Source organism: Carassius carassius, chromosome 47 (genome assembly GCF_963082965.1).
Source record: "Carassius carassius chromosome 47, fCarCar2.1, whole genome shotgun sequence".
NCBI lineage: Eukaryota > Metazoa > Chordata > Actinopteri > Cypriniformes > Cyprinidae > Carassius > Carassius carassius.
Genome location: NC_081801.1, coordinates 2,589,747 through 2,605,943, shown reverse-complemented (window position 1 = coordinate 2,605,943; position 16,197 = coordinate 2,589,747). Strand labels below are relative to the sequence as shown.

At 35.7% G+C, this 16,197-nt stretch overlaps 1 protein-coding gene across 3 annotated transcripts; it reads left to right on the top strand.

Annotated features, from left to right (window-relative positions):
* The first annotated feature begins 53 nt into the window (after positions 1 to 53).
* Positions 54 to 15,025, top strand: ark2n (arkadia (rnf111) N-terminal like PKA signaling regulator 2n). 3 transcript variants are annotated; one of them, XM_059542324.1, is made up of 5 exons: positions 54 to 220; positions 1,985 to 2,737; positions 13,183 to 13,248; positions 13,529 to 13,619; positions 14,714 to 15,025. In XM_059542324.1, the coding sequence occupies exons 2-5, from the start codon at positions 2,056 to 2,058 to the stop codon at positions 14,877 to 14,879; spliced, it is 1,005 nt and encodes a 334-aa protein (XP_059398307.1). In that variant the 5' UTR covers positions 54 to 220; positions 1,985 to 2,055; the 3' UTR covers positions 14,880 to 15,025. The 3 variants fall into 3 exon arrangements, with proteins under 3 accessions (XP_059398307.1, XP_059398306.1, XP_059398305.1); XM_059542323.1 differs by lacking the exon at positions 13,183 to 13,248 and having other exon boundaries at positions 57 to 220; positions 13,535 to 13,619; XM_059542322.1 differs by lacking the exons at positions 13,183 to 13,248; positions 13,529 to 13,619; positions 14,714 to 15,025 and adding an exon at positions 9,299 to 9,846 and having other exon boundaries at positions 57 to 220.
* The last annotated feature ends 1,172 nt before the right edge of the window (positions 15,026 to 16,197 follow it).

Below are 16,197 nucleotides of genomic sequence, written 5' to 3'. Positions count from 1 at the left end.
CTGACTCCAGCGCAGCGGAAATGACGACTACACATTTGTTCCAGCGACGGCTAGTGGGGACATTTTAAATTAGCAAACTGCGCTAAAGCGGCCGCAAAGTCGAGAACGCATAGCAGTTATCCCATAACATTTCTATCAGCTCCCTATTTTCCTCATGAATGTGCTGTTGCGAGCCTGAGATGTTCCGGAGAACACACACATGAGGACAGATTTGAACCAGGTAAGCTTCAGTCGACGGCGCTCGAGCGCGCGCTCAGCACTTCGCCTCTCCATCTTGAGCCTCTACTGCGGTTTTGACCCAATCCCACGTTCACTTTAATTAATGCACGCGTTTATACATGCATTTATGTGTGCTGTATCCACGCAAGGTGCAGATGTGTCGATTATAGTGCAGCGGTTGTGCATCTTCCAGAAACTGTCGTAGGATGAGCGTTTGTGCTGCAGTTTAGTTTAGTTTCGCTTGTTTTACTTTTTTCCTGTTACTGTAATTATTTAAGAGCGGTGTTCCGTTCATTTCTTTCGTAGTTGCGTCGGTGCATTGAGTTGCGTTGAATTTCATGCACGCACTATGACTTATAAACTGATTCTGGGGTGTTGAAGTATGCAACGATTTTTATTAATTGCAAACATACTGATTAAAACACCGTTGGATGCGTCATTAGCAGCGGCTCGTGATCTTCATACATGATGCGTTGATGATTGGTTCGTGTTTCCGTGCCTGCGAGAGGAACTAATGTTAGTCATGTTAAGGAAACTAGTATAAAAATACTATGGAAACCACAGTTTAAGACACATGTTTAGTGCTGTAAATGCTGTTGGGGTGAATGTGGAATCTCCTTTAAAACGTGCAAGAAGCTTTCAGAATCTGTATATTAATTCCTCGATTTGATAGTTGACAATTGGTATCTAAAATAATTGCTACAGATTTTTGGCAGTCAATGCAAAAATAATTAAAAATCTCCGTTCAAAATAGTCCCTTATCATTATTTTTTTTTAATGTGACTTATTTTTTTTACTTTAATTGGAAGAAAATATATAACAGTATACAAAAATAAAGGTTCAGTAGTTGTGATGTATAAACACCACTATTTTTGTTTTCTTGATGTATTAACAGTATTGACCGTCAGATTTCTGAATGAAGTGTTTTGGTAGGAAGTGTAAAACAGGGTAATGAGTTTTGATTTTAAATGTATTGAGAGGACAATTTTAAGATCTGTAGTAATTTGTTTGAGAAGTTTAAAAATAATTTATTTTTATTTATTTTTATCCTAAAAAAGCCATGGAATTGATAGTCATTAACATTTATACAGTCATTATAAACTTTTCTAGTTTATATTGTTTTTTTGGTTTAAATTCATGAAGTCATGAGTATTGGTAACACTTTACAATAAGGTTCCATTAGTTAATGTTAGTTAATTATTAGTTATTTACATAATGTTAGTTAATGAAAATAGTCGTTCATGTTAATTCATAGTGCATTAGCTTATATTAACAAACACAACTTTTGATTTTAATAATGCATTAGAAAATGTTATAGTTAATGAACTAAGATTAATAAATACTGCAGAAGTATTGTTCATGTGAACTAAAGTAATTAACTACTGAACCTTATTGTAAAGTGTTACCTGAATATTTATGTAGTCAGTATGAACTTGTAGTTGTGATCTAAATATTGCATATAAGTTGCTGTTTGTGAGATCAGTCTCTCAAAAGTGATTTTTGTACATTTTCATGCATTGTGTCTGAGGCCGCAGCAAATAAAAAAAAATGTATGCATATGAAGTTTTAAAACAATTTTTCAAGGCCAGACTCTGGGGAAATACAGCATTGTGTGCTGGAGTCCAGTGAAGCGTAGAAAGGATGATAAGAGTGTTGCTGGTGCGTGATAGTTCAGCTGGTGGTTGAATAATGAGAAACCAAACTAACCATGTAAACATAAGACATTTGTCAGCTGTTACACTGACACACAATTCCTGTTTTCCAGGTCAACTGCCCCTGTTTGTCACCTATTAGCTGCCACTCCAGAGACTCCGCCCCTGGCCCCGCCCTCCAGAGATGACTGATGCCCAGAAGGCCAACGAGCTCCCTGAATTCCCCACAGAGGGCGGGGCTACAGCAGAAGAGCAGGACATGCCCCTGAGACAAGAAACCACACCCAGCAGCTCCCCGGCGTGCGAGGAGCCAATCAGCTCGCAGAGCGGTCCTGAAAAACAGCCGGCGCCTGGTCTGCTCTCTATGCCGTGCTTACTAAAGGAGCTTCATAGAGACTCCGCCCCCGGGCAGCCACAGGAAACAGATCCGCCCTCTGCCGCCACACAGGAAGACAGCGATTCTTCCGCCTGCCTGCGCTCGCCTTCCTCCTCCGGTCACCTGGGAGACTCTGACACGCTTTCATCAGCAGAGGAAGCAGGCGCACCCATTCAGACGGCTGGCAGGAAGTCACGACGTTCGCATTCTGAGAGCGATGCGTCCACGGTTGCAATGGCGGCCAAGAAGAACCGCTGCCAGGAGAAGCATGTGAATGGACGCGTGCGCATCAGAGGCCCGCGCAGCCAGCAGCAGAAGCAGCGCATGAGACAGCTGCGGCAGAAACGTGAAGCGGCGGCGAGACGCAAACCTGACGTGCTCCAGGACAGCAGCACCAGCGACAGCGACATCACGGCCCACTCATCCTCATCCTCGCCGCTAACAGCCTCGTCTGACAACGAGGGAGAGACAATCAACTCTCACGCACCAGGTAAGTGAACATACACACACACACACACATAGTCAACTTTGTGTGGACACAAACATGTCGCGAACAAATCGATTCGCTGATGCATCACGGTTCTCTCAAACATTCATTATTCATTTGTTCATTATAAAACAACCAGTAAGACTTTTATCAAGTGTAAGACAACCAGTGGAACCAGTTTTATTTTTGCAATTTGACAATAATAAGTAAATTGTTAGATTAAAGCTATAGATTTTTAATCAATATTAATAGTAATAATGCTATTGATGATGATCATGATGATAATGTTAATGACAATAAAACTTTACTTATTTGACTTATTTTATTTCTCACTTTTAATGTCTAAGAAAATTACAATAAATTATTATTTATACATTTCATATCTGACATATCTCTTAATGGTTAATAGAGTAAAAACTACATGGTGCCAGTAAAATTATTTATTCATTTATTCTTGTATTTATCATTGTTATTATTATTATTATTATTATTAATGTTAATTACAGTAAACAATTGCTTATCCGACCATCTCACTTAATGACTAAAAACAAAAAACCTCTATGGTGTTAATAAATTAAATTGTTTTTATTTATCATGTGTCCCATTCATTTTTAATTTATGTTGTTGTTATTGTTAATGTTAATTACAAAAAATTATTACTTATCTGACCATCTCACTTAATGATGAATAAAAAAGTTATATGGTGCTAGTAATCATTAGACATTATTAGGCAGACATTTATTTTTCACTAATTAAGAAAACAGTGGGGAGGAAAAAACATAAATAGTTAAATTGGTTATTTCTTATTAAACTGACTATTTTTTTGTTTGTGAATGATAGCCGGCATATTATAGTATAAAGTACTTTAATATCTCCCTAAAGATTTTCAACCCTGTGCTGTATAAGTTAATGGAAAAATTGAGATGCATCGAGAACCGATTGACTCTGAATCGAAATTGAATTGTGAGATGCTGAAGATTCCCACCTCTAGTCCTGAAACAAACCAGCACCTTCAGTGAAGCCATTTCTCTCATGCATTGTTCAGTGCATGTTGACTGAATGACAAAACAAGTTGAATAAACACACACTCATAGATCAGAGCGTTACATCAGACAGATCTCCTGCAGCGGTCAGGTGTGTTTTACTGTGCATGCATGTTGAATGATCTCATATGCAAAGCGGCGGGTGAGGAACATTTTTCCACTCTCAGAATACAACAACGTTCTGACCCTACACTGACCTCAGTCTTTAGTAGAGTTGCAAAATTCTGGGAATTTTCAAGATTGGAAAATTTCAATTGGAATAAACTGGAAATTTGCAAAAATTGCATTAACTGGGAACTTTAATGTAGTTGGGGTGAAAAAAATCTTGCAGCATAATCTTGGTTAAAACAACCAGATTTGATGCAATTTCAGTTGAATTTCTACCTCAATCACATGCACCCAGCACACACACCCTACATGCACTGTGCATTCCTCCATAACATGCACAAATAATTTATTGAATCCAGAACACAAAATGATGTCAAAATGTCCATCTTGGTGAATATTCACGTAACTTGCATACATTTGTTTAAAACTAACTTGTGCTGTGTGTGTGTAGGCTACAAAATTATACCATTGTAAAAACAAATATATGCCTTAGCAAACATTTAGGTGAGTCTCATAATTGATCAAAAATACAGAACAAAACCGTAAAATTGTTAAGAGTCATTACCATTTCAAATAATGGTTTTCTGTTGTAATGTACTTTAAATAATTTATTACTTTGATGGAAAGCTGAATTTCATCATTACTCCAGACTTAAGTGTCACATGATCCTTCTGAAAATCATTCTGATGCTGATGCTGATTTACTGGACCGTTGTGCTGCTGCTATATATATATATATTATAACCTGTGATACTTTTTTTTCAGGATTATTTGAAGAATAAAACATTTAAAAAGAACAGCATGTATTTTTTAAATAAAATTTATAGATTTATATTTTGAAAAAATGCTGTTTTTTTTAAAGTTTTGATTCATCAATGAATCCTGAAAAAAGTATCATGTTTAGCGTTCAACCGATATTTTTATTTTTTTATTTATTTTTTGACAGCCGATGCCGATATTTTGGAAAGCAGAGGGGCCGATATAATTTTAAAATAAAATCATATTTAAGAAACTTGAAATCATTTAGTTACTTATACTTTATAATACTATACTATACTAAAATAGTTTTCACAAATATTGATTAAAAATATAATTAAAAGTAACTAACAGGGCACTCCGTATTCTGGGAAGTTTGTGTGCACTGGGAATCATATTTTTCAAATAAAGCCAAGGTTACACACAGCACACAGTGAAAATGACATGAATATGACAGTGGGCAAATGCATAGAGCAGCATAATTTGAAATCACGAGTTTAAGTTTAAAGCATTTTTTTCACACGGACCGACCATCACACAGAAAAACACGCAATCTTGCTGGATACACATGCACACTTCACAAGATCTCACAGCTGGATTCGACTAAGTTTGCAAGGGTTGTGAAATTAAATATTCATTAGTCATTCAAAGATTTGTTTAAATTATATAAATGCGTATTTGCCTAATGCTGACGGCAAACGAGAAAGTATTATAATGTTTACCTTTCTATTACTAACAATATAAAATCAATCATTACAATACTTGTATACATTTTTTTTTTACTTCGTTTAACCGTTCTATCTAGGGCTGGGATAAACGATTATTTTTTAAACGATTAATCTAGCGATTATTTTTCGATGCATCGATTAATCTAACGATTAATTTTTCCCAGACCTATTTGATTTCGATTATCTCCCCATTAATTGACTACTAACAATTTATACATGTTGATTTACATATCTGAATGAAAAAAAAAACATGAATTCCTTAACATTGCAATATGTTTATTGCTCTTAAAATTACAAAATAAAAGACTGACTAAGAATGCATTACTTTGCACTTGTATAGAGACAGCATTCAATAAAACCTTGAAACCTTGAAAACATATAGCTTACTGAAACAAGCTTACTGAACACATAGGGCCTAGCTTACTGAAAAAAAGTTCTTTCAGATGAAAATAACAACAACTTGATGTCTAGCATTCAATAAAAAAGGTCACCCAAAATTTCTTGTTTAGAGCAATTGAAAGAATACAGTATGTAAATGTAAACTTGAGGGCTTTAAGTTAATACAGAGAGTGCTTTTCCAAAAAAAAATTAACAGTGGGAGCCAGCAGCCTGTCATGGAGAAAAAAAAATCTCCGAATGCTCAACGTGAAACTTTGGCGTTCCGCCCTTTTTCTATCGTGTCTAATGATTTTGGTTAATATGCACGTGCACGAGAGAGAGAGAGCAAGACGGCGCTCGTGTAGTTTGAAGACTGTGAGTGCCCGAGCGCGCGTGAAACTTTGGTGTTTCGCCCTTTTTCTATCGTGTTTAATGATCTTGATGAATATGCACAAGGGAGGGAGAGAGCAAGAAGCGCTTGTGTTGTTTGAAGACCGTGAGTGCGCGCGCACAGCCGGGGCTCTCTCTCGTACGCGCCCTGTCAGGCGCAGCACAGTCATTATATTCTACATCACTCACCGATCAAATAAGGCTTTGACAGCCGCCAAAAAAAAGATCAATGCAGAAAAACCCCTGGATTTGGTTATATAACGTTGGACAGAATGTTGATCCGGCCATCGCGTATATTCAGCGCACATAAGGTAAACGTTTTGCAAACGTTTTTTAGAGAAATAAAAACAGGTCGACGAATCGATGCGCATATTTTGCGTCGACGTATTTTTTTTGTTGACGTCATCGATGACCTCGACGCGTTGTCCCAGCCCTAGTTCTATCTGATTATTAGACAGACTTCTATTCGTATTAGACAGAACTGTTTATGACTATGAACAAGGAGAATATGAGCTGTGCGCACTTAGGCCCTGACGTTTTTAGCGTCATCAAAATAAAAGTCCCACCTTGAACACATCGGCCGAGCTGAAAAACTTATCGGGATATACCGATATTTGAAAAATGCCAAATATCGGCCGATATATCGGCCTTGGTGATATATCGATTGACCACTAATCACATTCCAAAAAAATCCCAAATTTTATTTTTGAAGTTTGTATTAGTTTGCATGCAAGTCTGCTTATGACCAAACTAAATGTTTGGATATGATACATTTTCTAGAAATCTCACCAAATTTACAATTAATTCCTGTTAAGTTCCCAACTTGAAAGATTTTCAAAATGCCCCAAATTAAGTTCCCATGGAAAATTTCCACAAATCCGCCCCTTTGCAGTAGAAATGCAACATATTGTAGATCATCTGTACGGACCAGACCACACAGTTCGGCACGCATGTGATTTGCAAATTTACTGTTGAGTTTAACCATCACAGAGTAAATACGTGTTTTGTCTCGCCAATTTACACATTCAAGCAATTTTAAACCATTCAAGTGAAAGAGAACTTGAATTAGTACTTGTGCACCGTTTTCTGTGTGCACAGCCGCTTCCGCACACACATCGAGAGAGAGGCGTGATTCAGACAGCGCATGAACACCCAATTGATTCCTCTTTCACTTCTCTTTGTGCTTGAACGGACACATACACACAAAAGCTATGGTAAAATACCCATTTTGGCAGGTATTCTGGTAAACAGTCGATTATGTCTTCAGTGACCGTAAACGACTGAGAAAGAAACCTGATGTTTGTCAGTATTAGGTCTGTGTATTTATTCTTAAAGAGACAGTAGCCTGTAAATACCTGCTTCTGTCTACTAATCAAACAACACCACAGCTTTAACAAAGATTAATCTGTATTTAACTTATGCAGTGAACACTTGTATTATTTTACACTTAATTACATTACACCTGAATAATACTATTACTGACTTTATTTGTAATTTTGTTGTATTCATCTATCTTGTAATTTGTGTAATTATTCCAGTTTTATTACTGGTTTTAATATTTAAGCTAGTAGTTGTTGCTGTGGTATAGAAGTTCTTAAAGTAAGCTTTCACTAGTTAAAGAAAAGCAAACTTTTTTTGCTGATCTAAACAATTATCCAATCCGTAACTCAATATCCGTAATATGATCTGAACCGTGAGTTAAGTGGCCCACCAGAATGTCTGCTAGCTCTGGCTAGTCTTTAAAAGCTTAAAATCCAAGGTAAGGTGTAACAAAAAACACTGCAGCTAATTTGGGTGATGTTTTTGTTCATTTGATAGTCTAAAGCCTTTTTTACCTTTTCTGCCGAAACACTAGACATTCACTAAAATGGCAATTATGCACAGTGACATTATTATCAAGTATATTTATGATCAGCAATACTGATGCACTAAATGCATTTCATTATAATGAATCCAGAGCAAAATCCTTTTGATTGGAGGTCAGTTATATTGGATTAAAGGTTAGCATATTAGAATATCACAAGATTTCCTTGATTGTTTTTTTTTTGTCTTTCAGTTGACTCGGTGTCTGTGGTCTTTGTGTCCTTTATCTGTGGCTTGTGTGTCTAATGTTTCTGCAGTTTTTTGTTAATTCATCCTTCTGCGTGGTATCTGTTAGTTAGGAAATGCATTATGTCCTCGTGGTTCCACATTGGTGGCATGGCCAGAGTTAAAGCTCAGTATATCTGATCCTTTGTGGACCATATCATAACTTTATACTGTATATTATATTGAATTAGTTTTGCAGATTTATGTAGTTCTAAAGCCTGTTTGGTAATTCCAGTTTTTAGCAATACAAAAAAGCGTATGAGTTTGCAGCAGTGATGTTTTATTTCTACTATATACTACTGTAGTATTTATTCATATTTTGGGTTAGCTTTTATTTTAACAAATTTTAATTAGCTTTTTTGTCTTTTTGTTTTAATTTTGGATGAACTTTTAATTTTTTATTAATTTTCTTACATTTTTAGTTTTAGTAACTTTGTGCTTTTGTCATTTTTTTTTTATTTGTATATAGCTTTAACTTTAGTTTTAGATTTTGTAATGTTAGTAATTTTATCTTCAACTTATTTTATTTCAGTTAATTGTCAAGATTAATGTCCAATTTTAAGTTTTTCATCTAATTCAAGTATTATTTCTATATAATATTTTATTTCAGGTAACAGTTTAAACAATAACAACACATGCAGTGTTTCAAAGGTTTTTCCCCCCAAGTTATACCTCCAAAATCAAAACCTTTTTAAAACAGTCATCAGAGTTCTTCTTTTGTGCATATTCACCAACTTAAAAAATTACAAGTGCAAAATCTGTTAGGTCTATGATTAGTTTTGTGTAATATGTTAATTAGCCTTTTTATTAATTGAATATCTCTCAGGACTCTAAACAATAATAATGATGCTGATGGTTGGCGTTATACTGGTTAAAATGCTGGCATCTATCTCACTGTGTGATCTTTAGGCCATCTTAAGTCATATGTCTGTTGGTGAACTGTACCCAGAATGCTCTGCGTGAGCTGCATGATTGTTCCCAGCATGCTCGCCGGTGTGCACGCAATAACGCCGCCGCTTTCTGCATTCCTGTGTGTCTGACGTCTCTCTCTCGGCACTGCCGTCTGTCTTTAAGCTGGCCATCGCCGAACCAACGCTTCTGGAGCATCAGCGCATGGGTGGGGCCAACTCAACATGGGCGTGGCCAGTGGAACCCTGGGCGGAGTCTTGGAGGAAGCGCTTACGCGATTCGCCGTGATGCAGAGACAGACCGAGGAGCGCTTTCGTGTGTGGATGGACAGACTGACCCGCATGCATTCGGATGATGATCTTTCGTCCAGTGAAAATCCGGAGGGGCGGAGCCACGTTAGCTCATTCCTGCCATCGTCTGAGTCACAGGAAACGCTGGCAGCCTATCAGATGGCTCGAGTCAGCGTCATCACGGTTCCACCGCCCCAGACTGCTGGTGTCAATGGTAGCACAGAGCCGTCTGAACCCAACGTTTAAAGAACGTTAACGCACCACAACTGTGCCGACTCAATTCGACCGCTGAAGTGGAGGATTCGGACATTGCACAAACCTTTTCTTTATCTCTAATTAAAATCATCTTCATTCTGGCTTCCCCATCTCTCTCTATTAAAGGATCAGTTTTCATAACCAATTAAATATTTATTCATCCTCATGCCTTTCGGAACCCATTTGGCTTCTTGCATCCAACACAAAAAGTGAAATTGTGAAATATTGTGGCAATTAATTGAAAGTGAACAAGAAACTGAGGCTGTCAATCTCCAGACAGTGTAACTTTAGTATCATACTATCTATACTATTATCAGTCTATTATGACACTATTTTAGATTTAAATGCATATTTTGAATCAGGTTATTTTCATGCTTCCAGTTTTTAATTTTTTATTATATATAATAATATAAGTAATATACATGAGTTTAAATATATACTTTTTTAATACATTAATACTTCCCGTTTAACAAATTAAAATGAAATCGTCTATTTCTGTTTACGTTTAGTTTTACTTTTAGCTGTTTTATTTTTGTCATTTTTAGTTTTTGTTATTCATGGATAATATTAGCACAATAAATAAGCAAAAGTAAAATGAGAAATGTTGTCTTGGTAACTAGATTAAATGTTTTTTAATATTGTAATTCATTAAAAAAAATTTACTTAACAAAAATATTATGGATTTAGCAATAATTACTCTGGCTCTAGGAATGTTTTTAAAAAATCAGTTTAATTGAATTACCACTTCAATTTTGGTCTTTTCTTCACATAATACTTTTGCATGACTTCAGAAGATGTTGATTATTTATAACAATCACACTTTTGTAAAAAGCCTGGATATTATTATTTCAATTTTGTCAGAGTCCTATGGGTTTGGAATGACTTGAGGGTGAGATAATAATGACAGAAACTTCTTTCTTTTTCTTTTTTTTTTTTTTGGTAAACCATTTCTTTAACATCATCTGTCTTCTATTAACATTTTCCGTTGTCTTATATTGGCATCTCAGGGCCGCCCTCCACACTCAGTGCCTTTGTGATCTCATTTCTTCCACTCACCTGGATTATTTTAAAGAATAATTTGTCTTGCCTGTAGAATAACTCTTTCATGATGTTATTTCCACAAGAGACTTCTGAGGTTTCACCTCGACTGCCATGTGTCTTTTTGTCTTCATCTAGGCCAGCATGTCTACCAAAGAACTCTTGTTGTTTGCATTGTGGATTGTTTTAGTTTCTTATTGATTCGCTTCTTCCAAAGGGGAATATGCATGATATAAGCTAACAATAGAGATCTGTAATATAATGACAGCCTGTACATTGGTTTTTATTATAAATACGCACCTACAACACACAAACTATCATCAAACACTAATAGAAACAGTCTGTGATGCACAGGTGATTCTACTTCTATTTCTACTGGACGCAAGAGATATTGATCACCTTTTTTTTTAAGGGTAATTACCATAGAATCATGTCAGAGTCACATTTTACCCCAAAGTTAATGTTTACATAAAGACAATGGAAGCCTACTGTATATTAAGAAATATTAAGTTTTAATGCATTTTTTTATAAATTACAGGTGTGCACATTAATTACTGTAATGCATTGTAATTAGTTGGTGCTTCTAATTAAATAAAATTTAATTCATGCATTTAGCAGACGCTTTTATCCAAAGCGACTTGCAGTGCATTCAGGCTATCAATGTTACCTATCATTATATTGAGGTTTCTGAAATAATTTTCTTAATTTAAAATAATCTGCAAATTAAAAGCGGCACAACAAATACTGATCTATATATAAATAGTTGACTGCAATAAGAATTGTTTTTTTTTCACCAAAGGCAGTTGTTAATGTCACAATTTCAAAATTATGGCTATAAGGAGACTTAATTGTATTGCAAAATATTTACATGTCATTTCTTTTTGATTTTAGGGTGAAATATGAGCTGGCCAGATTTCTTGAGATTCGCCCATCATGTGCTTCCTACACACTAACACAAACACTAGTCAAGGTTACTGTAGTTACTGACTTGCAGGAGGACTTGAAAGCTGTTTACTGTATTGCTTTACTGTATAGAGTGGCTGAAGGAGATGGTTTACGTTTTTTTGTCTTTTTGTGTAATAATATCCAAGCTGCCTAAGTTTAGTGTCATAATGTTTTAGATGGAGGAGAGAATTTCTTCCTTATAGTTGTTAGAAACCAAGAAATGAGTAACCAGAGATGTCTTTTTATTTGTTCCAAAAAGTGTTTTCTTTGTTTTATGTCATATACTACTGCCTAACCAAACGTAAAAGTGTGCCAGGCGACATTCATTTGTGTTTTCATGTGTATGTAGCACATTATTGATGTGTGTTATCTGCTCTGTCGTAAGCTGGTAAATAAATATACTAGTATTTTACCAGCATGCATCTGTTTTACCTGATTTTCATAGCCTAATTGTCCAGGTAGTTTACTTTAAATGTCCATGTAGGGCTATATTGTAAAAAAAAAAAAAAAAAGAAAAAAAAAGTATTTTGAGAAACAAAAAATTTACCTATTTAATAAAAAATCCTCCTGGTCTTATAGGGAGCAATTTGTCAGTGCACATTATTTTATATATATAAAAAAAAATATATATATATATATATATATATTCTTTTAATTATAACAAACATACAGAAGACACTCAAGTCAATTCTTGATGGATAAAAAAAAAAGTTCTGACAAATTTTTGTTGATAGTCTTTCTTTTAGAAAATGTTGCATTACAGAATAAAATGGAATTGTGAACTTTTTTTAAGTTTTATATATACATATATCAATATTCACTCAAAAACTGAGGTGCATAAGCTCAGATCAAGGAGGTCTATGATCAGTCAGTGCAAAAACGCAATACAAAACCAGTGCAAATTGAAAAAAAAAACATTAATTAAAAAGATTGAGTTCAATATTTGTTTTATAGCATAACAAGAAACTACATTTGGTAATTTTTGACTGCGAACACCACAAATGTGACAAGGTGGGAGGGGGGGGGGGGGGGTCCCCAAACTGTATATTTTTGGGGGAAAGTTGTTGTAATCTAAGCATCTAATCTAATTTTAGTCTAGTGTAAAACATACACATTAAAGGGATAGTTGACCAAAAATTCTAATTCAGTCATCATTTATTCTCACTTAAGCTGTTTCCAAACATGTATGGGTTTCTTTCTGCTGTTGAACACAAAAGAAGATATTTTAAAAAACATTGGTAATCAAACAGTTGACGGTAGCCATCGACTTCCATAGGATGGAAAAAATACTATGGAAGTCAATGGCTACCGTCAACATTCTTCAAAATATTTTTGTTTGTGTTCAAAATGTGGATTAAAGCTTTATAGTCTGCTAACATTCAGTGTTTCACTTTAATCTTTAATCCAGCGTTTAGAAAGATAAATAGATTTTCAAAAGAAACCAGTTAGTAGAATTGGTGACATACAGATATGGTGGCGAATCTTCTGAACGGTGTGTGTGTGTGTGTGTGTGCGTTGCAGTGGGTCCTGCAGTGATTGGACACTATGATATTTCAGACACTCACTCCGAACAGGAACGGCAGTCCAGGATGGTCGATTGACTGTACACTCGTACACAATGGCAGTGTCCCAATTCACATACTAATATTAGTACTTTCAAACATGTGCATCAAAACATACATTTAGACCGCAATCTCTTCCACTACCAAAGAGAAGTTTTGAGAACCCTTGTCAAACCTTTCCGTTGATGAAAGCAAACCCAGTCGGGCCGCAGCACACCACCTTCGTCGGCACTACAACCAATCATGTTTTGTAATTTAAACATTTTTTAATTAGTTACCGTTGCTGAATGAAGTTTTTTGTGTGTCTGTAGGTGCAGTAGAAGTGAAGCCATCTCAGGTGAGTCTGGCGTCCACCGACAGTGAAGTGGAGATCGTCGGAGTTCAAGAGAACGCCAGGTGAACTGATCCTTATCACTCAGCAGTCATTTAGTAGTGTTCATATGCTAATTAGGTAAGCAATAACATGCACATCATATTTTGGTCTTAAACAATCATTTGCAGAATTGTAACTTCTACATTTAAACTACAATAGAATTGCCATTTATCATGACCTTGTAGTAATTGTGAAACTATGCAGAATTTGGACTATTAAAGAATCATCTGTCAAACCACAGAACTATTTTTTTAGATGCAAAAACAAATAAGTGATTTAAAAAAAAAAAAGGGACTGGTTGCAGCACCTGTATAAGTATATATAACATGTTATATGCAATAAAACAAAAATAGCTCATTTAAATTAAATGATTCGAGCCATTTGCATATGCACATTCATTAATCTGTTTTAAAGTAATCCTTCCAAAGTCATTGTTAGTGCATTTTAGTTTAAATGAAATAGGATTTGAATTTGATTTAGTACTTTACAATAGGGATCAATTCATTAGCATTTCTTAATGCATTGGGTTTCATGAACTGACACTGAAAATTCTACAGCACTGACAGGGATTTTGCAGCTCTTAAAAAGTATTTAATCACAAATGAAGGCCTTTAAAGCCTCGATTCATAAAGTCATTGCATCAGATGTTGTATGCACTGCAAAAAAGAGAATATCTTACTCAAGAACTAGAATTTGCAGATGGAGCAAATATTAGAACAAAAAAAAATCCAATGGACTCAGAAAAATCTACTTAACTCAAAGGGAAAACAAGTTTTCACACCCTATTGACACGAGTACTTCTTTCAAGCGTAAAGTTGCTTAACTTTGTTAAATTTCTCAGAAAACAAGACTTCATATCTTCATTTCGTATCTTAAGTAAATGTATCTTAATTTAAGGACATTTACAGAATTTAACTGGAAAGTAAGGTAAAAATGCGGAGTAAGATATTCCTTTTTTTATGTATTTGATGCAATGAATTTAAGACTTTTGGCTCAGATTTAAGACTTTCTAGGCCTTCATTTGTAGAAGGATGAATTAAAGCATTTTTAAGACCAGCAGAAACCTGTTTGTTTCTTTTTTCCGAGAGTTGTAATGCTATTGTAATGTTATTTTCAGCGTGGTCTCAAGGTTTCCTCGCGGTGGAGTGATTCAGTCTCTTTCTTCCTGGAAGCAGAGAGCTCCGGCTCAGTGGACGTCTGTCTCGGCGCAGTCCGGCTGGGTTCCTCCTCCTGAGGTGGTGGATTTGACACTGGATGAAGACCGGCACAGATACCTGCTGTGATCAAACACACTCACACACACACACACACACACACACACACACTCATATACATGTGACTGGTGGGCCGAGTGACTCAAACCATAACCTCGAGACTGTTGAATCTAAGAACACAGAACGATGCTTTCATTAAATGAAAACACTTCAAAGAGCTCAGTGTTTGCTTCTGATACCCTTTGATATGCCTGATTAATTATTTGCTACTGTGAGACCACAATGTGAGTAAATGACAGCAGATCATCATTATCGGAGCAAATACTGTACCAAGTTCTCCTGTGATAAAGTCAGGTATCAAAACTACTGGTCTGAAATACTCACAATCTTAAAATTGGGGCTTCTTTATAGAAATGAATACTGAATGTAAACGGGTGAATCTCACAAAAACTGGTCACATTTCGCTCCAAAATCAAGAATATAGAATTTATAGTTAGCCGAAAACAAGCAAGACTATTTTGAGTACTATTAAGATTTTTGAATTGACATTTATTATCGTCATTTAAAAATACTATAATTTGATTTAAATTTATTATTTTTATTTTCTATGTTTTTTCTGTTATGCAGTAAATCACTATGAATGAAATCAGAATAATTATTGAGAATAATGCATTGCGTTAAACAAAAAAAAACACATGAATGCACTATGATACGAAGAAATTTAGGGGTTAAAGTGTTTATGAAAATTAAGCAAATGTCTTATTTAAAAAGTGTTAATCGTCCTTTTTTTTCTTCTTAATTTCTTGTCTGTTTGCTTTATTGATTTTAGGGCATTTTGGTGAGATTCAGCCGATTAAGTTTCATCACTAATCAAACCTCAGTCATTTCATAATGGCAAATCAGGGATGTTTTACTTCGTCAGATCCTCCGATTTCAACATCTTCTCTTCTTTTGAGTCACTTCACCCCTCCTGAAGAATCAGGCACACTTACACGATCCTGCTATCGGCCTCAGGAGCCGCTTGCAGAACCGCCCCAGCCCCCTGTTTTTGTGATGTAACTTCCTGTTAAGTTGCTGAAGAGCTGTTAGCCGAGACCCAAACACAAGCCTGCTGGTCTTACTCTCACCAGAGCGAACGGCTCACTGCTCTGTGTGTGTGTGTGTGTGTGTGTGTTCACTGTCAATCATCTGATGCTGCTCTGCTGTGTGGGGAGAAGCCTTGAAGTGTGTGTTCCTCACCCGATACTGCTTTCACTATACGTTTGTGTGTGTGTGTGTATCCTGAGCATTAGGTTTTTTCAGAGCATGTTCATTATGTACATCTTGCATTGTCATAGAAATGGGCCCTTGCTTTTATTATGCCCATGGAACTTCTTATTCAAATACA